Here is a 25,082-nt window from a genome sequence, read left to right as displayed (position 1 = left end):
AATCCTCGAAGCGGTCCTAGCTGCCATTATGGTGCTCACGTCTAAACGTGCATATAAAATGCGTATATATTTACCAATGAAGCTTTTTAAAATTCGACTTTTAGTATCCGTTTTGGTATCAAAATATGCAAAATCCCAGTAATTGATTATTACAGTTTCTGTTATACTTCCTGGAAATTGCTAACAAAAGAAATCATTTGAAAGACCTTTGTAAAACTAGAGCAAAAAAGAAATGTTAAACTGCTACACTCGTAAATTTATTCAAAATACAACGTTGTGATAAGTACAGCTTTTTATCTCCTCAAATGTTGCCTAAATGTTTGTGGATTTTTGCCAGTGCTCTTCATCAGGTATCCTATCGAGCTGAAAGAGACTGCGTAACAACTGGACTTCCTTTACATCTTGTTGTTCCTTTGAGGAGATTTGGGGATGCTGTTTGAGGAGAGCGGCAAAGTTGAATTCGGACAAAACGTCCGCAACGTTGCTGATTTGTGGATTGAATCCTGATGGTATAAGAACACAATATACTAAGTAAAAAAATTTAGGTCTAATAAGTTTAGTTGTAGTCGTACACACGCACAATATGTTGTTTGCACAACTAATTTGTTGAACTGTGATAATAATCGATTACTATAGTAAATTTTTAATACAAAATTTCGACATAAGACCGTGGACCTGCATCCGTTGTTATTTTTCGGTTACATGAAAACCGTCATATAAAACGACTCTTTCAGCGCTTACCTTTTACAGAATCGAATCTTTCCGAGCAGCCTGTTCTCCATGCAACGTACGCACGCAAGGGTCCTGACTCAATTTCACCTGATCGGCTAGTAGGATCCGGACGCGCCCTAAGAGTAACGTCCCGACCACCAGTCATGCCGGGCTGCCCAAACGTTACCAAGGAATCGTCAACGCCAAGACTCTTACGAAACCATTCATCATTAGCCCGAAGGATATCGCGAATCGTTTCGAGTTGAACAACATCTGGAATGTAAATTCCAATATATTATAAATATAGCTTGAATAAGTGTGATGCGTTATACAATGTGATTTTCTAGAGATCCGTTATTTCACATTGTTACTAACCTTCATCAGCTGTCAACTGACCAGCGATCTGGTGGTCAAATGTCGATAGCGGAAGTTCCAGTGAAGCGACGTACGCATCACCCTGCAGGGCGTCGCCTGCCATAAACGGACACAGCTCTCTGTGAAGAAAAAAAATCGCAGTTTTTGTGTGTACAACAAAAAGTTTAGATCGTATCTGGAGTACCACCTCAAAGATATATTGTAATATTAATAACTCCCTACGGCAATAAGTACTTTATTAAAGAAAGCATGGAAAATTATATAGGATGAAAGCTTTCACCTAGCACTGTCGATAATTCCTTTGATGACAAGAAGTCTCTGGTGAATTGCTGCGCTTATTTCCCGTTCTCGGCCTTCTCCGAACACTTCTTCCTGGAGGCGTTCGCAAAGCCTTCGACAGTTTTCATTTATTGTTTCGTTCGATAATCCATATACCCCTTGTAAAAACTTTTCGTCTTTCATTAGGTCACAAACAGTGTTAAGCAGAAACTGCAGGCCGATAGAGTCCAGAAGTGGTGTAACATTTCCGGCTTGTTGATCATCCATTGCGGTGAAGCATATGAGAATGTCTCGGGAAACCAACCCAAGATGGTCGACTATGTGCTCGACTAAGCGTTCCACCTATTATGAAAGCAGGATTGTTCAGTATTTATTTTTCGCCCGATAAAGTATAGAGTGCAAATTCTAAAGCGTAATATGTATAGTTCGTTGTAATTTACCTTGAGCTCGCAGTGCTCAGAGCTGATAATATTGAATGTATCGAATGTAAGAGGCTTTCACAGTTCTGTCTATGGAATTAGAAGGCGGCGTCTCAGTAATTCTTATCTTATACGCGGATATCGAAGAGAGAACTACCTCATTAAGTCTACTTACATTTAGAACTGTTTTCTGTATGTATCCCTACAGGTATACACAAACTGCAGTTCAACCTTCCAATGCTTCTAACATCATCACTGCTTTTTATTATTTTTAGCGTTCGCATTAGTTCGATTCAAGTGCCCTGAAAAATTGTGGGGCAAAAATTGGGCATTTGCTAAACAAACCTCCTTTCGACTCTGGGCTGCCTCATCAAGACGTTCGCCGACAAAGCCCAAAAGTCTTTCACAAGTCGATTTCCAGCTGGCCGAACTGAGTTCTGCTCCAGAATCGGATGCGGCTTCTCGGCGGATCCTTGCAGTAGCTAAGTCAGTTACACTTAAGACAACCCTATAAACATAACACTGTTTTTCAGATATTATATACTTGTCTAGTTGTATCTTAAAATATTAATCACTTACTTAAAGTTTAAATCCTTTTTTCGCTAAACACATTCAGAAAATGTGAGACTAACTTGCATACTGAGCAAAGATATTCATGTTTGGTGCATTTAACATACATCTATTCAAGCAAAATCTAAAACATACATCTTAAAAGATTGTTGAGCAATACAGTTAGGCACTATTATATGAATTTATTAGATAACCTACCCTCTTACAAACGGCTTAAGTCTCCCTTGAAGTACTTTGTACCACCAAGGACGCTGCGAGAGAAAATAATAGAGAGAAAATGTTTGATAACCGTTTGGGTCCGAATACGCTCGTGCTTCTCGAAAAAAGTTCCTAATTGTGCAAAAATCAGTCAAGTCTCAACAAATAGATCATTCAACATAAGACAATGAATCATTTAACCGTTAACAGTCAAAGTTTAGATTCGCGCCAGTTCTGTATAATTTTAAACAACTAAATTAGTCGCCTTTACGTTCAATATAAAACTCACGTTTGCGTTCAGGCAATCCGAGCCAAGCGCTTTCCACGAATTCGTCCTGAAAAAGCCGAGTTGGTTCGCCGCAATGTTTAGATTCTTAGCAAAGGATGGCAGCGTGATCATGAATAAGCGCTTCAATGACATTTGCAAGCACTGAACGTAAAAGAGTTTCACAAAACAATTGAATCTCTGCGTCTATTGACAACTGTATATCGAAGTTAGCACGCACTTGTCGAAATGTAGGGAGCAGTAAAATTAAACGCACTTTTCAATAATGGGAATGATCATATCTCCAACGAAACTGTGGGATGATTCACAAGGTGGTCTCGATGTTCCCAAAGATAACGCGGCATCCATGAGACGCATTTGCTCGTCTTCATTGAGGGCGCCCACAGCACAGCCCTGACGCACCAGCAGAATGGACAACATATGGTTGAATGCGCGCATTGCCTAAATCACAGATATAATGGACTATTTTTGATAAAATAAGTATTGCTGAAGCTGCTAAAACGGTCCGGGAAGGCACTTGAGCGTAAGTGTCTAGCAGAGGGACTTCGAATTAAATGTCCGGGTTAATTTACGCTGAACAGTGTGGCAATATTATTACAGTCTCTAGCTAACGTCTCGATCATGCGTTGCAAAGCTATCTCGTATAACATTCGACCTAGAATTCCAGGTAGGAATGAACAGCTTTTCCGATCATGTGTGGCTAACGCTTAAAACGGATATTTAAAGCAAAATATACTTGTTATTCTCGCAATACTCAGTGTAGTATTTGAGGCCGACCCAAACTTTTGCAGTGCCATTATTCTAGAAAGTTATTTGAATCTTTCATGCACGTTCATGGTGTTAGCGGGCCACCACTCACTTTAGCTAATGACCTATTACCTACTCAAACCTTTTTGTGAAGCGCGTTATACCATTATTCGATTTTTGATCGCGTGATACGCATCATTCAGCTAAGTCGATGCTGCTATTTGTTCCACTATATAATTATATATATATATATAGTGTAGTAGTAGTAGTAGTAGTAGTATAATATTTTAGCACGATATAGTCGCTTTCATAACTAACGGTTTCAAATTCATAACCAAATGCAATTTCGTATCGTTTCTTTAATGTATTATAAACATTTATCTGTTGATATAATCATGAGTTAATAAAATATTCTGTAAAATGTTTATGATGTCTCTACCAGAATCTTGGCACAAACTGCGTTTTATATTCGATATATTTGACACGTACAACTAAAATCAAGACATTTAGGGACAATTCACCCTCTGCCCTCTTTAGAGGTATATTGTACGCTTTGGTATTGTTGCACATTTTTATGCATGTAAAAGTTGTTGATTTCTTTCAATAAACATTTCGAGCCGACTGGTAGTTTAATGCACGTAGTGTTTCGAAGGAGCATCGACCAGTGTGCGCACGAACAACATGGCCACTCACCTTTACGCAAAGTACAAACGTGTGGTTTTTCTGTACGCGCATCATCTCGAGAAGAATCCAAACGAGAATGTTCGGCGCAGAGTCTAGGCGAAATCCAGCTCCATTGATTGAATTCTGAAAGAGGTGCGACACCCACACGGTGCCAGGAAGAGGAGCTCGAGCATCGGGCAGTAAACCGCCCTTGAAGGTCTGGTAGAGCGCGTCCACAGGGGAGTCCGTGAGATACTTTGTGCTCAATAAGAGAACGCAGCTTGCGTGAATGTTTTTTACATGCCGCAACTGGAATTGAAGCATCATGTCAGAGTGCGATGCGTATGTCGCCAGCAGTGCCAAGACTTAGGCAATACAAAAACATTGTTTGTCTAGAAAATTGCCCATCGTAGCTATGCTGCCTAGCTTAAATATCTGCTCTTACCTTTCGTGGATCCCCTCCCTCGTCAAGTGCTCCGAGCACATGTTGCACGTCTTCGCAGGCAAACAGTAAAACATTGAAGCTTGTAGCAAGGACGACGTCGATATCGCGGGACAACAGCGCCACCTGTTGTTCGCTTGGCTTAGCTTGCGCATAGGTTGCGCAGAGCATTGTGCACAGCTCACTCCATACTCGTGACACAACCTGCAGAGTCGGTAAAGGAAAATCTGCATGTGAACAAACCATTGTACCCATTAACTTCATAGTAAAATTTATTGAGTAGCGTGATCTTTTTAAATAGTAGACTCTTGTTTAGGTCTATTCCGATAAAACAGATGCTTGTTCTTTCCCAGTCTCTATATCGTGTTGAATCGCTAGTCTCCGCTAATTCCGACCCGAGCAAATAAATGAGAGACGAGCAACTGGGAAAGAAATTCTGGCTTTCATGTTCAAAATCGGAACAGATGTCCGCTTGCGTTTTACACTAATTCCGTACAATTCTCATTGTTTTCGAACCTTTTGGCAGCCAATTTGGCAAAGCACACGCGATAGTCTCGCGCAGAGGTTTTCCATATAAATGTGAAGCGAGGCTGGAGCCAGTGTAAATCCATCCTGAAATGTACAATTTTAATTTACTTATATACTTGCCTAAGGACCGGTAGACGTAATGATCATAATGCTCTTCGTAAAGATAGTAACCATAGCATGACCTTGTCGTAAATAAGCATTAATAGTATTGAAATCTTAATACCATATCTGGCTTCTGTATTGAGCTGAAGTCATAGAGGCTGTGCCTGGCTGAACTCGAAGCCCATTTAACGTGATGGCAGACAATATGATATTCGAGAGAGTCCTCAACCGTTGATAGTTTTGACATGACACCAGATGGAAGGTCAGCGACGTCACTGTTTCTTAATTAGACGATGAAACAACAGAAAAGTATTAGTCAGTTGATGATAGCGACGTTCTGTTTCTAAATTGTATAGAGAAACAACTCGTGCGGAACACCTTCTTAGTGGGTTCGACATGGAACTGAATGTCGTCGTGGTGATTATAAAACCATAGTGAACCATCTACAAGCGTTCAATTACAAATTGTAAGGTGTTCGGGGTTTATTAGTATAATAGCCAATTCAAGTGTGAAACGGCGAACGCAATGATAAAATTGCTATGTCAGAAATTTAAATACTCAAGTGGTCTTAGATTAAAAATCTGGGGCAATACTTACATACGAGATATAATGATATTATTAGATCGCCTTAGAGCATCCATGCATGTAATTCTTCACATGTTGTATTAATGTGTTTGGTACACAGGCAATCGCCGAATATATCATGGTGTAGGAATTTAATGTACACTTACGTCTGCTGAAATGCCTCAAGCTGAATTCGCACGTATGCGACACTATTATATGCGATGAAGGTCTTATTGTTAATAATTGCCCTTTTGGCTATCGAGCTGCAAGTGGCTGTCACTATATCGACGCCCGAATGTAGAAAATGGTTGAGTGACACCAAAAGAGATTTGCTATTATTTCGACTGCTCACAATGGCTGCAAAACGGCGTAATCGTAGAACAAAATCCCATGCAAGGCCAAAGATTTGAACTATTCTTTCAGAACCGTCCATGGCGCAAGGAACGCTCTTGAAGCGCTCCTCGTCGGCCATCGGAACGGACCAGTGTTGCCATGCGGATGTGACTCCAGGCACGAGAGTTTCGAGGGACGAAACTAAGCTACGCACCGACTGCGATACCCAGCTAGTGTCTGTGGAAAGTGGAACACAAGCATATCTTACCCAATTAAGAAACAAATATAAATTATGTATATGAAATTATATATAAACAATTTTAAAAAAATTCAATTGTTTTGGATCGGAATGAAACAATCCAAGGCTCATATTCTAGTAATACGCTTATCACCCAAAATTTTAGCAGGTTACGCCGAACCGCCCTAAATCACCTTCGTTCATACATACCAACGCTTATATGAGTATCCCCGTAGGCGTATTTTGCAAGGTAAAACTTGACTCGATTGTCAAACCAGTTCATGTCCTGAAGAATCTGGGTAATACCTTCATCTGCCAACTGGGGCAACGAGCCGATACCCAGTTCTCTCTCTCTAAGAGAGCACCGAAATGTGTGTCGGGTAGACAACAGCTGATCATCGTCGAGTTTATCGTCCAGAATGATCTGTGTATCATTGCAGTACATTACATGATAAATAATATTTTGATAAAAGTTGAAAGTCGCCTTTAGATATGGGGAAAGGTGTATATGTATATACATGTATATAACCGTTAAGCTTCCATTCCAACGCCGTTTAGTACACTTACCTCGATAAAATCTAAAATACACTTGTGGTAAATGCTGTGCAGTTGCTTATCGCAAACTTGCAGCGGCTGAAACAGCCCCGAATCTATTAGGGCCATGTCAAGCGCTAGATACTTCGCACACTCTTCAAGAAAGCAGAAAAGACATTGTTCTCCACAGCAGGTGCACTGAAAGTTCGCCAGCTGCTTCTCACGGAGCCGCCAATGCAGCTCGTTGACATAGTCCGCATCGTATAGGCTTTTAAGAAGCGCAAGTTTCTGTCGATAGTTAAAATAGACGCACTGTTCGTCTAAAACGACATCGCATTTTGATGCTACGGGTACACAAGTACGTAAGAGTTCCATCTCTAAATGTTGACCAATGGCAGAAAGCAACCGCAGCGATTCTTGGTCCGTTGGCGCGGGCGTTTGGTAGTCGGCACAGAAGGGACATGACGCCGGGTAAGAGTTTAATGGTGACACACACAAAACGCTTTTTACATACCCTATCAACGGTAAAAGGACTCTTTCAATAGATTCGATGCGGTCACTTCGAATGTGAAAATCTTCCAACTGATGAGAATAAAAGAACAATACATATTAAATGCATGTTAGAGGCGCATTCAAAACATCTAGTATTGCAATTAAATAAAAATGTGCTAAGTTCCTTATGACGAGTATTTACTTTAGGAAGTATCAAATCTTATAATAATATGCTCATTACAGACATCCAAAAGATTTACCACCAAACGTAACGCTGAAACAAGGTCTGCCGATTCAATCTCGATGAGTGCGGCGTCGTACTGCAACCTCCATTGAAGAAAGTCGCCTTTAGCTCCTTCTGACGTGAGATCTTCTTTAAGGATGATCTCAATATCCGATAAACATTTCTCGATCCTAAAGTAATTTGTAACATATTTTGACAAGGCGATATATAGGTAAAGGACAATCGATAAGGATTTGATTACATCTGGTCTTAATATTAGAATTGAGCCACTGCGGTGTTAAAAACCTTACTAATAGCTCTATACTATACCTTATTCTCTTCTAGATAAAAGTGGCGTCATTCACGGAGTACTACACCGGTTCCGACGCGTATCATATGTATTTCATTGAATGATGCTTACATAGTGTAAGCTTGCATGTAGACCTCAAGAAATCCGACAAGTTTTCGTATATGGCACGGTAAATACCAACCTACATTTTGAAAATATCAAGAGTTCGCAATGTAAGGCTGCTCCGGTTTATCCGACTGACAAAAGAGGAGTGAGTAGACATGTTAAAGAGGATTAGCAAGGAAAAACAACTAACATGGCGTGACAGCGACATGTGCTCCTAAAATATCAATCTCAGTCTTTAATATCTAGGTTAGTTATCTCGGAAGATCAGATGTTAAGATTGAATACTGCAAGGTCAAGTAAAGTAGTTATTTTAGCAGAAATAAACTTGTCCCTTTGTATATGTCTAATGTGCCTAGCCGCGACCATACACTCTCAGGGCCGCGAGAATTTTTTTCACTCCATACTTCCTTTACTTCGAATAAAATAATTCTACAAACACTCAATACAATAACTCAAAATACGACAATCGTTTACTCAAGTTTATAGTTTAAATTTAAGAAATAAAAACAGTCGTGTGCTTCGTGTACACGGACTCGTTTTATATGCTGAACGTTCGTTATAATGTATACGTACTTTTTGTCGATTTCGACTATTTCCTTTGAATAAAGTTCCAGCACAGCGTTGTTCATCTTGCTGTTTTTGTCTCTATTATTACCCGGCTAACCTAAACTGATTCACTATAAGCTAGATGTTCACGAACACTGCACACATAAACTGCTTTCGCAAGGGTTTTCGGACATATTCCTAACAGTCCGACCTAGTAAGTTGTCAACGTTTCGGCGTAAAACAATATAGAACATATACGCACATCAAGCGTGCCTCATCTACCGCTTCCTTTAAGAAAATAAAGGTTTAAAGAAGATTTCTCTGAAATGCTTTACATCATTTCTTCCCAATTTTAATCTCGGCGACGGTCAAAATGGATGTGGCTAGGTCGATGACCCACGCACGAGCGTATGGAGAGACCTAGTGGCCTACTGAACTAGGCAAACTGTAGGCCATACCGCGCCGTTCCACAAATCTCTAATTAGGGCCGGCTTGCTGCTCCAGACTCGTAGTTTACCCCTGACACAGTTTTATATCGACCCATCGCCCTTCTTCCGTCAACACGCAACTTACTCTCTCACATTTATGTTTTTAACTTTGTTTCTATGACAACAGTAATAACGTACCAGTGAGAGGCAGCTAACGCACACGGCGTGCGGGAAATGCTGCCTTCGGGATCTTATGATCGATTCTGTAGAACTATTTCAGTTGTAATCAGCAAATGATGACGAAGATGTTTTGAAAATATGAGGTCGACAAAAAGAAGCGGGTTTTGGAGAAGTGGAAGGAAGACAAACATTCTCCGATAAAAATTTGGCATTTGGATTAGTTAGCCAAGAACATCGAAGCTGCTTCGTATATTATTGCAGTTGCGACTATCGGATTGACAATTCTAGAGAGAGCATGTTGTGTGTGGGTCTACGTACTTACCTCCAACGGGGAAACTATTCATCTGGTTGAGATAGACAAAATCGTAATTAGATGGGTTAAGCTCTCAGAGTTTGCTTTATGACTGGCAACATACACTAATAGGCACGCGAAGCGAAGGCAAATTATACTTCATTATAGTTTAAAAAGTATAAGTTAAATACTGTTGAAATAGTAATTCTTGACTTTGAGCACCTTACTTGTGGTTTTTCTGGTCTGGCTGGCAATACTGAACGCGGGGCGTTAAGTTACTAAATTTTTTTTTTGATCTACGACTAATTAAATATATCAGTGGACATAACATTGCTATTCACTCCTCTCTAGGTTATTGAAATACTTACATTTTTATTAATCGCTTGCATTTTTTCTGTTATACGGGTATATATAGCGATAAATAAAGGTTCGTTATTATTTTCAAACATTTCACACTTTTTTTTTATTTTATCGAACGTGCATTACCCATCTGTTTTTACTTGATTTCTTGTTCACTTTTTCTGTATGTTTTTTTTAATTCTGCTTATTTTTATCTCACTACTTTAAAAACAGTCCTCTATTCATAGTACCGTACGCCGCGCATCTTTGTCACCTAAATTGCGCTTATTCTTCGTTCATTAATGTCACTCTCTTTTACGATGCTGATATCGCTTTGCCGCAATTCGCGACTCAATGCGGCATATTCCTAACGGTATGAAACATTAGGATGACATCTTTGCGGTAATCAGAATCGTAACCGTTGTCTTACGTCAAAATTTTCCTGTAAGTGCTTGCGCACTATTGACATATCCTCTGGTATTTAGTAATACACCGCTATTCAATTTGAAGTGCTGGACGTTAGTTAGAGATGGCCTACGTTTTTTAAACGATCAATCCGCTAGCACATGGAGCTTGTTCTATTCCGAGGTAAATTTTTGCTGCCGCTCACGTTCCTCCTGCTCCCGTTTTCTCCTTTCGAAAACCAGGCGATGCTTCTGCTTGTAATACGCGTCTCTTGCGTTAATCCTGTACCCTAAATCGCCATACTTAATGAACCAGTTTAGTTCAGCTTCTTCAAAATCAGTCCTCACCTGTAGATTTAAACGTATATAGCGAAGGAATCAAGATGAAAGCATAAAGTATCAAGACAATATTAAACAAAAAGATTAATACACTAGAAGAAGTACAAATTACGATGAAGTCCATTGAGGGGATCAGTCGAAGTTATTTTCAGGTGAGCACTGTCCAACAATCGCTCATCACAAAACAATTCTATAACATCTGCACGTTTCATACATTTGTGACACGCGAATTCAAAAACTATCCCTATTATGTACAAATTACTTTATACCATTCGAACACGAAGCGAATCACATGTTTCCGTCTTCCATATTTCTTTACTTTTTTACGCTTTACGCCTATTTTTTATTATTGACACGGCAAATGGGATATATCACTATTACACAATCCCATTTTCAAAGGTATTGAAAAATCATTTAAGGGCCGATGATGTGGCTTGAGCTGGATCGCGTGGGATCAACCAATAAAAAATAACAGAAAAATATTGCTATCATAAGAATAAAAAGATATGAAAATATCAAATGAACGATTTTATGTCGCTACCTTTGCACATCGTTCGAGGTGATCAGGTTGCTCATGGGCGATGCAATCAGAGAGTCGACGTCGGAGAATACGAACAATTTCCGTCTCGACCTTGCTGCGATAGCAAAAGAAGGTAGAAGGACAAACAAATCATACATCATTCTTCTGTAAAACGATTCCTACGAGACAAATTCTGCGAAATGAAAGAATGATATTTTAATAACTCAATAACTAAAATTTCACTAACGTTTTAGAAAGGACAAAGGATCTCAGCACGGATACAAACGTTGAAAGCATACAAATTGTAATGATATATAGACTAAATATATAGTCAACAGAAGCACAGCACATATACCACTCCTAAATATACATGTGCTAATAACACAGTACTGCCATCATGATAAAATACTTACAAATCGCGTTTGAACTGTTGGTCAGCTTCGAAAATGCAAGGATAATCGTCCTCGTAGCATTCATCAATTTCAGGCACCCGGGGGAATTTTCGATGATACCAATAGTACTTCGGGCGGTTCGGTTCGACAATATTTTCTACTTACCAAATCCAGCAACTAAGCGTTAATTATAATACGTATTAATAGTTCTTTTCGAAATTAAATTTTAATGGCGACTCAAATCCAAATTATCTAGTTATTAATAATGGTCAAATCAATTTTTCCTTCGCGAAACTGAATGAAGCACCCTCTACTTCATGCATAATAATATTATTATTCACTACTTGCTAATAACGCTTTTGTACTGTACAGGCGAAATTTTTATATTTATAAAAAGTATAGCCCTTTAGTGAGTTTAGGGCACATTGTTTGATATAATAAAGCAGAAATTAATAGCATTCGATTGATTATAAGGATTTGTACCTTCAGAGCTACATTAGATTATTAAAAGGCAACTTTGGAATAACTTATTATTCGGTGCGTCACTTAAATTGAATATCGTTTCTCGCTGCAAACTCTACAAAACTGAGTATTTATGTTAACATTGGTAGCATAGGTTGTTGGCAACTCAAAACATAGAGGTGGTATGTAATAAAGATAGTTTCGTTTGCCTGGATAGATAACTCGATATAATGCATATTAGTGTAACCTTTGCAATGCGTTTAAGTTCGAAAGCTAGTTATTCATGTTATACATATATAAACACGCGGGACAACACTACTATCTTCCAAATAATATGACGCTATGTCTCTGCGCTGCACCAAAGTACGCATTTGTGTATTCTTTAGTACTGCGTTAACCTAATTCTAAAGATCTGTATTCTGGGCTATCAGACCAATACCGTTACTGGCGATGTAACCGAACGAAGGAACAGATCGCTTACGAGCCTGACAAAAGTATGATCACACCCAAGCACAAGCACACTATTCTGCATCCGAATACTACTTCAGGTAAACAAAAAAAGAACTTCTTCGACGTAAAATTAGGTTGAAATATGAGTTCCACTTCAATGCGACATGATTAAGTTGCAGTGAACGTTTACATGATCAGACCATACAGCTTAATCTTACAGAGGGTATAATTTGCCAAGTAAACTATCTGAAAATAAGCGCCCACAACCATTCGTAGGATCGTTCACGGACCTCTTATCCAGATAACAGGCTTGACCATCGTGTTATGAAAGACTCTTTCAACAAACGTAGTGGTTTCATCGGACCTTTCGCCACTACCCATCTTGTCCTCAGTGCGATGAAAATACTTGCGATAGGTTTCAGCTACGAGAACAGGACCGGTTAACGCCGAAAGTCGACTATAAGCAGCCACACTCCACCACAGGAAACGCTACTTTTTTCTAATCGCGGAGGTCATAAGGAACCATGAACAAATCACAATACCGCGCATTGATACGCTCGCGACGACAACTAGAACCAAAATAAAGAGACTTCGCGCAGTCTCGGCTTGCATTTCAATGTTTTCTAACATGTTACCGTCGCGTCTGTCGTCCAGATCGGAAAGTCTGAAGTAAAAGCTTCACTTTACCGAAAACACATACATTTTTTCTTTTTAAAAATTCGTAAGAAAACCTAATAGAGTGTTTAAATATTGGAGTTTGCCGCGTCTATCGTAAGCGCTCGCCCTTCTCTCGAATTACGGAACACTGTAAACAAACATCGGGCGGCGACCTTCCCTAAATGCAAGCGCTCAATTGCGAGCAGAAAGCAGCTGAGGACCGACAGGAGGAAGGCATTGACAATAACATAAACAACATAACAAAGAGTCCCAAAACAAAGTGGAAAAAAGCGAAGTGGTCTTAGAGTGGGCCAATTAATTGTTTCCTCATTTGTGAATGCGGCTTTAGCCCAATTCTGATCGCCTATTGAGATTTATTGCGTTTCACAAAAGCTTCGGTTGCTACACTTTGTTTTGGGCAGCCTTATATTGAATATGCACAGCATGTGAACCGTTTAGTTGATTAATTTTCGGCGCCTCTTCAGGGTACATATAGACATAAGAGGTGACTTCACTTAAGAATTAAACACTTTGTTTACCTGCGCAACGGTATATTGTTGAGATATTTCGGTTTGGTGAAGTAAGCGCCGGATAAACTAACGGTGCTCAGTTCGTTCTCTCGTGTGGGAACCAGCAAGCAAAGGTCGAAACGTGGATAGCAGTATTTTGTGAATCTGTTGTGAATTACATGTGTGTGCATATAGAAGCTCTATAGCTGGTACCGGTAGAGGTGAGGTAACTGAAATAAACGAAATTTTGTGACGTTTCAAGGAAATGAGCTCGACTAAAATGGATCCTAATCCACAGAACCCATTGGGCCTCTCGTGGCATGACAGCGCGTGGCTTAGTGTGCTTGATGGGAACAATGTTCTTGAATACTTCTCGGATCGTTCGAATCCGTTCTATGACCGTACGTGCAATAATGAGACAGTAAAAATGCAGAGACTCGACGCTGAGGTGATGAACGAAATGACCGGTCTTGAGTATATTCTTCTTCATGTCCAGGAGCCTATTCTCTTTATCATAAGGTTAGAAAGCAAAGATTATTTCTATGAGGCCAAATGTAGGGGCTAAAAGTTTAGCGCTTTAATAAATCGTTTAGCAACCATGATTTATATGTAGACGTTGACTCCGACATTGTTGACTAGGATGAGATTAGTTATCGAATGGCTTAGTCGGATTTTTCGAAATATCAAATGACGCGCATGTTATCATGCATTGACTCGGGCATAACGTGTATATATATATATATATTCTCGGATAAGGCATGAATAAGAGAGACCATGAAGATAATAATACGGTCTAAAATTTACTTCCCTATATTAATATCTTAGACGAGATAATATACTGCTTGTTTCCGATACATTTTCAGGAAACAACATCGTCACAGTAGAACTCAAGTAACACCTCTAGCAGATTATTATGTACTGGCAGGTGTTGTCTATCAAGCTCCAGATTTGAACACAGCAGTCAATTCGCGTTTACTATCGACCGTCTTCCACCTTCAAAGCGCGTTCGAGCAGGCGCATTCTTTTAGCAGGTTTGTAGTGTACGCAGAAGATATACTACGATCGATGAGTCTTAATATGGAACTTTTATGAGCGTGTTTATACATTTAGCCTATGGGCTAAATCTATAAACACGTTCATATGGGCTGGGCTATTAATAATTTTGACTATTGTCCTATGCAAATCATATGTTCGAATCAAATTAGCACACTAAAAAAGCAGTTGTCATGTTTAAACTGTAGATTACCAATCGGTTTTCTTACCACTACAAACTATCGGATATTCCACGATTAATTGTTATTTTGTTATTATTACATTTTTATTTTTATAATATTATATTATATAATTAAGTTAATTGTAAACGTCCTACTGATTTATGCCGTCTTTTTTTATTTGCTGTCCGTTGACCTCTAGGTCTAGGCCATAATAACATCTTTCGATCTATTTCATTTACTCATACAGATACCACCCGTCTAAAGGCTACTGGTGGGATTTTGGCAAGGACGACGACGACGCAAAAAGAAAAGACAAAGAGAAAGAGGATCAAAAAGAGACTGCAAGTCTGTTTCAGCGCCGGCGGGTTGATCTTTTGCTAGGAGAATTGGCAAGACGATATCCACCAAAACTGGCCCCACCGTCATTGCCTGTTATGCATCAGTCGCAGGCCCCGACAAACACCGTTACAGCACAGGCACCAGCGCCCCCCACCGCGTCCGGTACTCAGCAAGCCAACACCGCATCTGCAGCCTCTACAACGCAAAGCAATGCCGCGACAGCGGCGAATAATAATACTGCTCCCACAACAAATCACAAAACACCGGCAGCTGCTTTGAAACAAGGTGAAGGGCACCCGGAGAAGAGGCCTCGGATAGCCTGATAACGAAGGGAAAGGGATGAAAAGGAAATTGCTAGGCAAATAATCCTGATACAATAGCGAGGGTGTAATTTCTTTTCATTGTTGTTTCAAACCTATGGTAAGTGCCGATTTTGTTGAGTAGTGATGTAAGCCGAGTGAGTGAGCGACGGAATGTGCGACTGCATATATATGTTTTTTCGGGGGATGTTTATCTCGGCTAGGTGTACGTATGTACTGTGGTTGTATGTATGTACTTGTGTGTCTCTTTACGAGTGCGAAGGTGTAAGTAAACAAAACGCGTTACAGAAGAGATGAAAAGCTAGTTCATCTACACATGAGTATGAATAAATATAGTGGAATATGTACAAAAATACCTGGAACGCTTTCTTTTTAGTAAAGATATAGATTTAATATAGGCATGTTTTCGTTGTCATAAGTACACTGATGCTGTTTAAGGTTGTCAGACATAATTATTGGCCATCGCGAAACTAGTGGTGCAGCACCTAACCTATCTTTATATAAAAGAAGGTGAGATTGGATTTCGGGAGATTTATTCTATTTTATTTCTTTTGTAACTATTTAACATATGTTTTCCTTCAGTTACTTCATTATTTTGTTGTACTCTCAGTTTTTACACTATTGCGTTGTATTAAAAAAATATTATACCGTAAAAGGTTTTTTCAATTACGACATTGAGTTGACATTTTTGTGGACAATTATGTTTTTAAACCACAATGGCAATATTTTAATCACACAAATATTTTGAAAGATCGAAACTGTTGGGCCTCTTATTTAGATGGTGTGTGAAGCTTCAAAGTTTATAAATCACGATCCTTTTGTATCTAATAAAAGTTAGCGCTACTCCACGGCTACAAGCAATTTGGCTTTAATCATCGTAGAGAAGAACGCTTAATGCAGATACTTTTCTAGATTTACCAATGATGTATTGGAAAGCATATAATAACAGTAATTTTAACCTATTTTTATGCAAATTAAGGCAAATCATTTTGTTAGATACAATAATAACACAGTGCTTCAAAATTAGGATATTTACAGAAAAAACATAATAGCTATCTTGTATATATATATATAACCAAGTGAATTCTGACGGTGGGACTTCTTGTTTAGTCTTGGTTCAGCTTTTTGAACTCGCACACTTGCGTGAAGATATGATCCAATACAGCAGCGGCTTGCCTTTTCACTGAAGAATTCTGAAATACACCTAGGATCTCGCCAGCTTCCTACAAACAAAATCCGTAGCTTCTTGTTAATAACTCAACACAAACGTGCGCAACGTTTTGATGATAACATGATGATGCGTAAATTCAGTTAAAGCATAAAGCCGCTATAGAAGATTAAACAGTGCCCAATAGATGCCCATAAGCCACTAGCGCATAATCTGGGCATAGATAGTAATGGAACGTTGTCAAGAAAGCGGTTCGATCTATTTGAGGGCCTGATGCCTTTGTTTTATTTAATATATGCAGATATATGCAAAAAGGATATACTTACCAGAATATAATAGTCAAGGTCATCGTCGGTGCACCTATTGGTCAATTGAGCAAGTCGTTCCATCTGCGAGCTAAATTCTTCATCGAGATCGAACAACTCAAGTCCGGGGTCTTTGAGTGCACGAAATTGGGGCGGAAATACTGATGGAATAAGAGGGGGGAACGGCGAGTCAAAGTGTGGCCGAATAAGGCCTAGTGGCTCGTGTTTTATTTGCAGCTCTTCGTAACTATCCAACACCTGAACAGTGGTAGAGATGAAAATGCACAGTATGTAATAAACAGGTAAGCAAACGAAATTAGCATGCGCCAACGTTGCTACTTATAGTCTAAATAAAATTCCATCCAGTAATAAAATCAATACTGTACAGCGGTGGATCCCGCTATCTGCCTATGGCGTACTTATAAATACAGAAGAATTTGCCTGATTTTCACAACTAAAAACATGAAACATAACTATCCAGAAAAGCATTATGTCATAGCTCAGATTAATTCAATATTACGTTTCACTTGCTTTTATTTTTTTGGAACGAGCATTTGCTCGACAGTGCAATTAATAAAAGCGATTGAAAACTCTACAATTACCGTAGGCAAAGCGAGGTTGTCAAGCTTGAAAAGGTTGAGCTCAAAAAGGTTCATATAATCAGAGGGAAGTTCTTCACTCTCATCCAAACATCCGAGTGGTCTGTCGGCTAGGTAAGCAATATCTGGCACTGTGGTATAATCCGTTATGTCAGGATCTCGTGCATCAATTTGATTCAGCTTTACGTCTTCCCGGGTCAGGAGTTGCATTATGATATCCTGTGAAATCAACATCTAAATTAGATACGTAAGTGCGATTCTTATACAGCACTGTATTAGCGCACCCGTTTATATTTCGGGCCTTGCTTTACCAAAGTCTCGTAAAATGCATGCTGACCTGAATTTTGTTATTCTCTTCCTTATCAATATATAGATCGGCAAGCATGTGGCAACTGCCCAACACGACAATTCTGCCTGAATTGGGCCCTTGATGAAGTGCACAGACAGGTCTCTGCAGTGGAAAACATGCTGTGCCAGTGGACAGTAACGCAATGGAATTTCGAGACACATTTAGTGTTGCTCCGTAAGGGTAAACAAAAGCCAATCCCTGGGAGTTTCTTTTTTCTTGAGCTGAATCTACCTGAAATTCGACGAGACAGGACACAACAACCATCATTAACATTTGCCCAGTGATTTTTAGCAAAAATTAGGTGAATAGCCTCAAGGCCCGCTTAAATTTTTATTACTACCTTTGGGTAATTTTAGCAGAGGTAAATTACTAATCCATTGCTGAGTGCTTATCTTGAAACGTTGATCTTTATGTGACCTTATGACCTGTTAGGACGAAAATAATTCGAGATGAATAAGGCATTCCGTTGTAAATATAGCAATCAAGGTCTGCCGTACTGAGAAAAGTTCTAAAGGTTGACGGCTGCCTCCTTTTTTCCTACCTAGGAACAAACACTTGTGGCGGGAGCTTCTCTCACCCGTTTTCCAGCGAGCTCGAGTAAGGCCCGATTAAGAACCCCGTTATTAACAAAAGCTTCTTTCGGATGAAAGTATTTGTGGTAGACGTTGCGAATCACTACATCACTGTTTACCATTAAGCCGTACTCCTGAAAAAAGTGCTTCATCTAAGCCGAAATATATTGATAACGAATACCACTCAAATAAAAAGCAACTGAGATTTAATCACGAAGCTTATTCCCTGCATGATAGTCTCAATCAAATCTTGATAATATTGTTATGCAGTAAGGTTTTTCATCAAGTAAATTATATATGCGGTACTAGTACTTATAGTTTGAAAGAAAATACAACAGAGTTAGAATTCAAAGGCAAAGCTAGACAAAATTGAATTTACTACCTCGAGAAGAACGTTAATATTAGTCTGAAATCGTTTTTCTCCTCCATCACCAAGCATCACAAGCAAGCGTCCTCCTTCTGAAATTATAAGCGACATGATCATTCTAATTAAAAAACGAATATAGTAAAACACATTAAAAATTAGACTTTTCTACAGAAAAGTTCACCCTGTACTAGTTCAGTATCTCTGTATCTGCAACACTTATTTATAGATCATTACGATCAAATATATTTAAAATATACTATTACAATGGATATTTTTTACTATAAATACAGCAATATAAGTAGTATAGTCTTAGCAGATATACATATAGTGTGTGGCTGTTGATTCTCATACCTTCAATGAACCTTTTAAGCGCTTGCCGTTCAGTGTCAAGTAACATCGCCCGTGGTCCGGCAAGTACAAAAACATCACATGTCTTGAGAACTTCTGGACGTATCTGTTCCCGATTGGATCCCACGCGCCATGAATTCTTTAGCCTGCCGATAATTTCAAGTCGCAATTCATGTTAAATTATTTAATTACATGGGCCATTAAGTAACAATTCCCAACTGATGAAAGCTGACCTTAATGAGTTTATTATCCCACACCACTGAGGTTTGTTAGGAGGAGGTAGCCATATTAGGATAGCTTTAACTCAAGTTTCTACTTTGGCTGTACAGATCAATTTTGCGCGTAGCATACAACAGTTTCAGACTATCACAATATGATCAGTGTGGAATAAACTGTCAACTAATGTATGTCTCAATAGCGTCAGTGCAAGTTTTTCTGTATGCATAATACGGTTTCTCTCGTATTTGATGAGATACTACAAAGATCAAAAGAGAATCTACTAACAAACATTTTAGCTTGTAATGACCAGCTTTGTGGACGATGTTGTCGTTGTGACTGCTGGTAGTTTCAGACTAAAAACTTAGGATTACGACTTTGATGTATATGGATTCCATGAGTTTCGAAATACGTACTCGGTACCCCAATAAATGCTAGCCTGTTACAACACAAACATCGCTTTAATGAACTGACTTGGGTACTCGATATCGGAACGCCTGCTTTTATCGGGTCGCTTGCGTCGCTGCGAGCTAACCGCAGCCGCATATAACGGACTGGGTTTAAACACATTTGAGAATTTAAATCACCAAGTTATTGAATAGTTCTTTATCTTATACTAATGTCAGCATAATCGCCCATACACCCATACGATGAGCTCTCAAGGATCCTTTTATTATTTTGCTTTGACAATTTGACATGTGGTACTACCATTTGTGCGTTCTTTCTCATTAAGTAAAATGCCACACCATTTTACATATTTATTTAGTGTGCAGATGTAACTCATAATTGAGAACCTTTTATTATCACATCCATGTTTTTTACTTTTAAATTATAGAAATCAACAACCAGATACTGAAAATACGACAGTAAATTGATCTGAGATAAATAGCTTTTGTGCGCTGTATGCGCATTACCTCCTATGGAGAATTTTGTATCCTTCGTTAATGCTAAACGGCTCCTTTTTGGACACATCGAAAATAACCGTATTCGTCTTTTTACGGTCGCTTTTTTCCTCCACCATGCCGGCAAGTATGGTCGCGAAATTCGCACGGTTGCGTTATGTATATATCTCCAAAGATCAATACACCTTTGTATTAGTGTGGACACTCAAAACGAAATAGATAAAATAATCCGGACCCGAAACTCTAATCCCGATGTGTTTTGATACTTTGTGTTGTAACCATGGAGACTACTCCGCCATTGTGTCCTGTTTCCATATGTATGTACATTCGCGCATATATCTATACTAACTTGATGTTGGCGCCACAAAGGTCATTTGGCGGGCAAGATGCCACCATAGAAGGCAAAACTAACCTTTGATTGGAGCTTAAACAGTCAAATGGGGCTTAAATGTTAAAATGGGGTGATAGGTAATATTGATCAAATGACAAAAGCTCCCAAAACAATAACGTTGGGGAACAGATCGCAATGCTTAGAGGTTAAGTCGGTATAAAAGGGTGTTTGTTGTTTAAACAATCGTGTTTCAACTTACGTTTTATTCCTGATTATCAATAGCAATTCGGTGCAAAAACATCTCCCCTTCTATTCTTCTATCTAAATCTAAAAACCGTATAAGCTTGTCAACAGCTGTACTAAAAATGCATACTAATCGGACGAAAACGATTTCGGGTTGTCCGTATTCTGTAACAATGGGAGTAATTTATTAAATACCGGATAAAGTTGAAGGATTTTTGCAAACACGAAAGAAAATAATATTTTTGATAATAGATTTTATACAGATAAGGTTAATAATTATAATAGCAAATTAAAATTAGTTTACTCTGTAGAGGTTTCCAAGAATGCACGACGAATAGAACGACGACATTACGCGGAAATGATAGATCGCCCATTTATGCTGACTCGCTCGTGGAATTCCGCTGCCACCTCAGTGACAGTAAAAGTTATAAGTCGTCGCCTACAACTTATCCTATTACTAAAACTTTTTGGCAAGATGGTAGACGTTTGGCGACTCAACTTTGGACAATGTAATATAGTATATAATAATGTATATAGTAATAGTATTATATTTGTTTATTTAATCACGCATGTTTTGTAATATATGTCGACATACATTAATAATATTGCTGAGATGTATAATAGCAGCATCTTGTTCTCCTATAGAAAATGTACAGATAAGTATTAGGCTTTATAAAACTAGGAACATAAATATTTAGCCGAATTTTAAATATCATTGTCTTATTTCTCACGCCATGCACCTTCAAACAAGGAAAAAAATAAAGCTCTGTGTGATGACAGATTGCTAACGTTAAAATTCTGTTTGTGCTTGAGCAATGGCACAAATATAATATATTAAAATAGTTGCATATAATGATTAAGCTTCGCTATACAAAGTGTTTAGGCTTACTAAAGGTTTTTCACTCGTATTCTAGCTAATAGCTGCTTTTAGCGTGAGCAGACGAAATTTAGCCGAGAATAGAAGAATTTTATTATTTGTAATTTTAATTTGTGGATACAAAATTTACTTAGTCGGTGCATTTGTCCCCGCTACAGTTGCACTAGAATTACTAATTAGCCTTGATAGTAATCGTGTAACATTTAAACTGAAATTATGAATTGCTTACCTAATTGGATTTTTCGTTGGGACTTACTTAATGACTAAAAAAAATACATTACGGTTTATAGTTCATTAGGAAAAGCGAAATATGGTGCTTCCCTTACATAACTTGTTCTTCATAGTAAATGAGTACCTATTAATAATAATTATAAAATCTATTATTACTTTTATTATTATCAATGTTCAGTGCACCAAAGTAATGATAAATAATATCTCAAGTTTGCAACCAGCGATCATTTCTACATATTTAAGGTACATTTTTTATGTGAGAGAACAGTGTTGAATGATGATGTCTCGGATTGGCGATGTTGTACTCTAGTAAATTTTTAGCGCACCAAAAATTAGCTCTGAAGCTTAGCATTACTACTTAGATATAAATTTTTCCAGTTCAATTGGTTTTGGTTTCAAAAACATGCAGCATTTACTTTAGTAAACAAAAAATTAGTAGCGCGCATTCAAATATTTGACACAATTGTTGACCATTAATTTCGATGAATTGTGAAAAGTAATTTGAAGTAACCCCTTAAAAACGCTTTTATCTTTGAGTATTCGACGAATTAGACGCGATTGGGTACGAAATTTACCAGAAGTATTTATGTAAGTATCTTTATTATTCATTAAATAATTAATTTGATTTGATTATTTAAATATACATTCTGATATCACTCTTTATCAGTATGCCATTCTGTGTTGTTGTTTTTATACGACAAATAATAAACCCCCATACACGCTACTGATACGCCCCTGGATTAAAACGGGGCGTTTAATGAAGGCCGAAACCGCATAGAAAACTATAAAATTACAAAAATTTAAAAATAGCTTTTTATGTAAATTGTTAGCTTTTGTCTGAAAATATATGTACAAAAATTTAAGTAACACGGTATGCTTTAGGACTGGCGAAAAAGTGTGTAGAAAGGGTCCACAAAAAGTATCTTTAATGGAAAAGTAATTATTATCATTTAGCTCATTCAAGCTGCATAGATAATCTTGTTCGTCGAACGCGGGTACTGCAGTTCCACTCGTTAGTGAGTGGCTTTTTTTCTGCTTTTAGGCAACTCCTGTACAAGATGCCGGATTGGGAGGAGTTTTTTTATTCTGTGGGTTCACTTCAGCCAGCGGGTGACGTATTTGCCTACTAAAATATGGGACACGTCGTGGTCTATGGTCTTACCTTACATGGAGCATAGACAGGCACTCTATTTTGACTCCATTTTGTGCTGGGTGCTAGTCTGTCTCATGGAATGCCTGCCTAACGGCGATACCGTATGTAAAACATAGAGATTCACTTTATGTTTTTGCGCTTACAATGACTCTTATCTGCCGCTGTTGCCGCCAGAGGAAGCTCGGGCATGGTCTTTCGAACGTGCCTAAAGACCAAACCGCTGTTCGACTGAATTAGTCCGTAGGTTAAGGTGTTACCCGTACATTTAAAATAATTATCTTCCTGAATATATTTGTATTCACTTCATCATAGCTCGTTGTTTTATATACAAATAGTTACAGGAAAATGAACGATACTTATCTATTAACGGTAAACATTTAAACCGTTAGAATGTCAGATATTCCAAGTGTTCACAGGGGCGCTGCACGGATTGGCGAAACACAATAGACTCGATATAATGTTTAGCGTAGTATCTTGAGTTAACGTCTAAAAACATAACCTAATATAGCATAAACAAGTCCTGATTACAATCGATTGTTCACACATCAGCACTGGTTAGCCAGGGCTTTGCTTTAAACGATTAGAATTTGCTCAATTTACCTAGAAAAGATGCATGAAGGATTTAATATCAAAGGTTTAGGCCCAGCTAGTAAAATTTGTTTACGTGTTAGACAATAAATCCTAAGTTGGAAAGACTGTGTTGTAGTACGTAATAGTTACGTGGTCTATTGCCACTGCAGTTTCTTTAAGTTCTGGCTTTCTCTAGTACTCTCATGTGGTCAGCGCAGATAGCTCTCTATTAGAGGATGAAATATAAACCATAAAGTGTGTAGTTAATGCATAATTTTCTTGATGGTTATTTGTAATCCGCAACTTGACGTGTAACGACGCTACTAATGATAACTGAAACTTTGTGGCATGCTAAAAAATGAGCTTGCTACGTGCGTCTGTGAGTGCGTACATATATCAGCATATGCATAACGAGTCAATTGTTTAAAAATCACATCAAAAAGTATATAGTATACATTCATCCAAAGCATATTTTCCGTGTTAAAGAAGAATCGTTTAAGCAGAAATCCGACTGTGTCAGACAACTACTAGAGATTGCCAACATTGAAAAATACCCGAACCAATTGGGATCTGCAGAGTTGGCTTGCTTGATTCGACGTAGGTGCTATTTGGTGTACTTGTTTAATGAAGCCATCTCCTTAGAAAATAGCTAACGCTTATAGTGATCAGGTGATTCTCTAGACACATGGCAACGCGTAAGTGTGACTATATAACCTTATTTCGAATTTACAGCATAGTGTACTAAGAAGGGTAACTTCACTTTTTAAATAGGAGGGGAAATTGAACCAGTTGCGGTTTCGATAAGAGGTTCCTCTTCTATTTTTTGAGCATTTAATATATACATATATACGTGAGCACAACAGGTACGATTGAGTAAAGAAACATAAATGAGAATTATTTGGTATAATACTAGTATCAAGGGTGTAAAGAGGTAACCTTCCGTCAATAAATTCATCCTGGAGTATTATCCGTATACTAGGCACAACTTGTAGTACATCAAACTAACCTCTCAAGCAATGACCGATATACAAAAAGCTACCAGCGATATAATAGCATATATCGATGACATCTTGTACCAATTAAAAGCTCCCTACATTTCTTCGGCTTACAAGGCTTCCACCTTGTTCAGTGCAGTAAAGCTGAGGTCGTTCGTTCGTAGTTTTCCGTACGGTCATTCCTACATTCGCTTGCAACGGCCGGCATGGACAGCGGTTCGAAATATCCCTTAACCTACGTTGCAATTATGAAGGCTTAAACTTTCATCGGTGATCTAGTAAACCATATTTGTTTCCACAATGCAGCCTTTCTAATAGGTGTATGCTCCTTCTTCCTTCTTCTCGT

General features: G+C 38.5%; 4 protein-coding genes across 11 annotated transcripts; 1 reads left to right on the top strand and 3 right to left on the bottom strand.

Moving 5' to 3' along the window:
• Positions 1-235: 235 nt before the first annotated feature.
• On the bottom strand, positions 236-9,856 carry LOC111254405 (uncharacterized). Of its 2 annotated transcripts, none has more exons than XM_022815225.2 (17): positions 8,693-9,856; positions 7,742-7,895; positions 7,023-7,571; positions 6,666-6,879; positions 6,052-6,454; positions 5,442-5,601; positions 5,207-5,302; positions 4,694-4,894; positions 4,279-4,557; positions 3,095-3,279; positions 2,842-2,887; positions 2,553-2,605; positions 2,130-2,292; positions 1,367-1,707; positions 1,087-1,205; positions 742-984; positions 236-503 (listed from the first exon to the last, which is right to left on the bottom strand). In XM_022815225.2, exons 1-17 carry the CDS (start codon positions 8,746-8,748, stop codon positions 313-315), a joined length of 3,453 nt encoding a protein of 1,150 aa, XP_022670960.1. In that variant the 5' UTR covers positions 8,749-9,856; the 3' UTR covers positions 236-312. The 2 variants fall into 2 exon arrangements, with proteins under 2 accessions (XP_022670960.1, XP_022670961.1); XM_022815226.2 differs by having other exon boundaries at positions 5,442-5,595.
• Positions 9,857-9,997: 141 nt separating this feature from the next.
• On the bottom strand, positions 9,998-13,006 carry ND-PDSW (NADH dehydrogenase (ubiquinone) PDSW subunit). The gene is made up of 4 exons (XM_022815227.2): positions 12,762-13,006; positions 11,581-11,716; positions 11,189-11,282; positions 9,998-10,656 (listed from the first exon to the last, which is right to left on the bottom strand). Exons 1-4 carry the CDS (start codon positions 12,850-12,852, stop codon positions 10,483-10,485), a joined length of 495 nt encoding a protein of 164 aa, XP_022670962.1. The 5' UTR covers positions 12,853-13,006; the 3' UTR covers positions 9,998-10,482.
• Positions 13,007-13,343: 337 nt separating this feature from the next.
• LOC111254706 (mediator of RNA polymerase II transcription subunit 6-like) lies at positions 13,344-15,865 on the top strand. 4 transcript variants are annotated; one of them, XM_086974598.1, is made up of 4 exons: positions 13,344-13,362; positions 13,900-14,156; positions 14,501-14,668; positions 15,099-15,865. In XM_086974598.1, exons 2-4 carry the CDS (start codon positions 13,903-13,905, stop codon positions 15,511-15,513), a joined length of 837 nt encoding a protein of 278 aa, XP_086830724.1. In that variant the 5' UTR covers positions 13,344-13,362; positions 13,900-13,902; the 3' UTR covers positions 15,514-15,865. The 4 variants fall into 4 exon arrangements, with proteins under 4 accessions (XP_086830724.1, XP_022671560.1, XP_022671558.1 ...); XM_022815825.2 differs by lacking the exon at positions 13,344-13,362 and adding an exon at positions 13,369-13,633 and having other exon boundaries at positions 13,936-14,156; XM_022815823.2 differs by lacking the exon at positions 13,344-13,362 and adding an exon at positions 13,369-13,633.
• A 161-nt stretch (positions 15,866-16,026) lies between these two features.
• IFT52 (intraflagellar transport 52) lies at positions 16,027-21,798 on the bottom strand. Of its 4 annotated transcripts, none has more exons than XM_086974596.1 (8): positions 21,215-21,798; positions 19,222-19,364; positions 18,886-18,962; positions 18,509-18,637; positions 17,920-18,162; positions 17,586-17,801; positions 17,005-17,241; positions 16,027-16,733 (listed from the first exon to the last, which is right to left on the bottom strand). In XM_086974596.1, the coding sequence occupies exons 2-8, from the start codon at positions 19,265-19,267 to the stop codon at positions 16,617-16,619; spliced, it is 1,065 nt and encodes a 354-aa protein (XP_086830722.1). In that variant the 5' UTR covers positions 19,268-19,364; positions 21,215-21,798; the 3' UTR covers positions 16,027-16,616. The 4 variants fall into 4 exon arrangements, with proteins under 4 accessions (XP_086830722.1, XP_022671557.1, XP_022671556.1 ...); XM_022815822.2 differs by lacking the exon at positions 21,215-21,798 and adding an exon at positions 20,927-21,138; XM_022815821.2 differs by lacking the exon at positions 21,215-21,798 and adding an exon at positions 20,349-20,762.
• Between the last annotated feature and the right edge of the window lie 3,284 nt (positions 21,799-25,082).

The sequence above is a fragment of the Varroa destructor genome, unplaced genomic scaffold (genome assembly GCF_002443255.2).
Source record: "Varroa destructor unplaced genomic scaffold, Vdes_3.0 BEIS01000007.1, whole genome shotgun sequence".
Classification (NCBI taxonomy): Eukaryota; Metazoa; Arthropoda; class Arachnida; order Mesostigmata; family Varroidae; genus Varroa; species Varroa destructor.
Note: the sequence above shows the minus strand (reverse complement) of the source record. Positions and strands in the feature narration are given on the sequence as shown.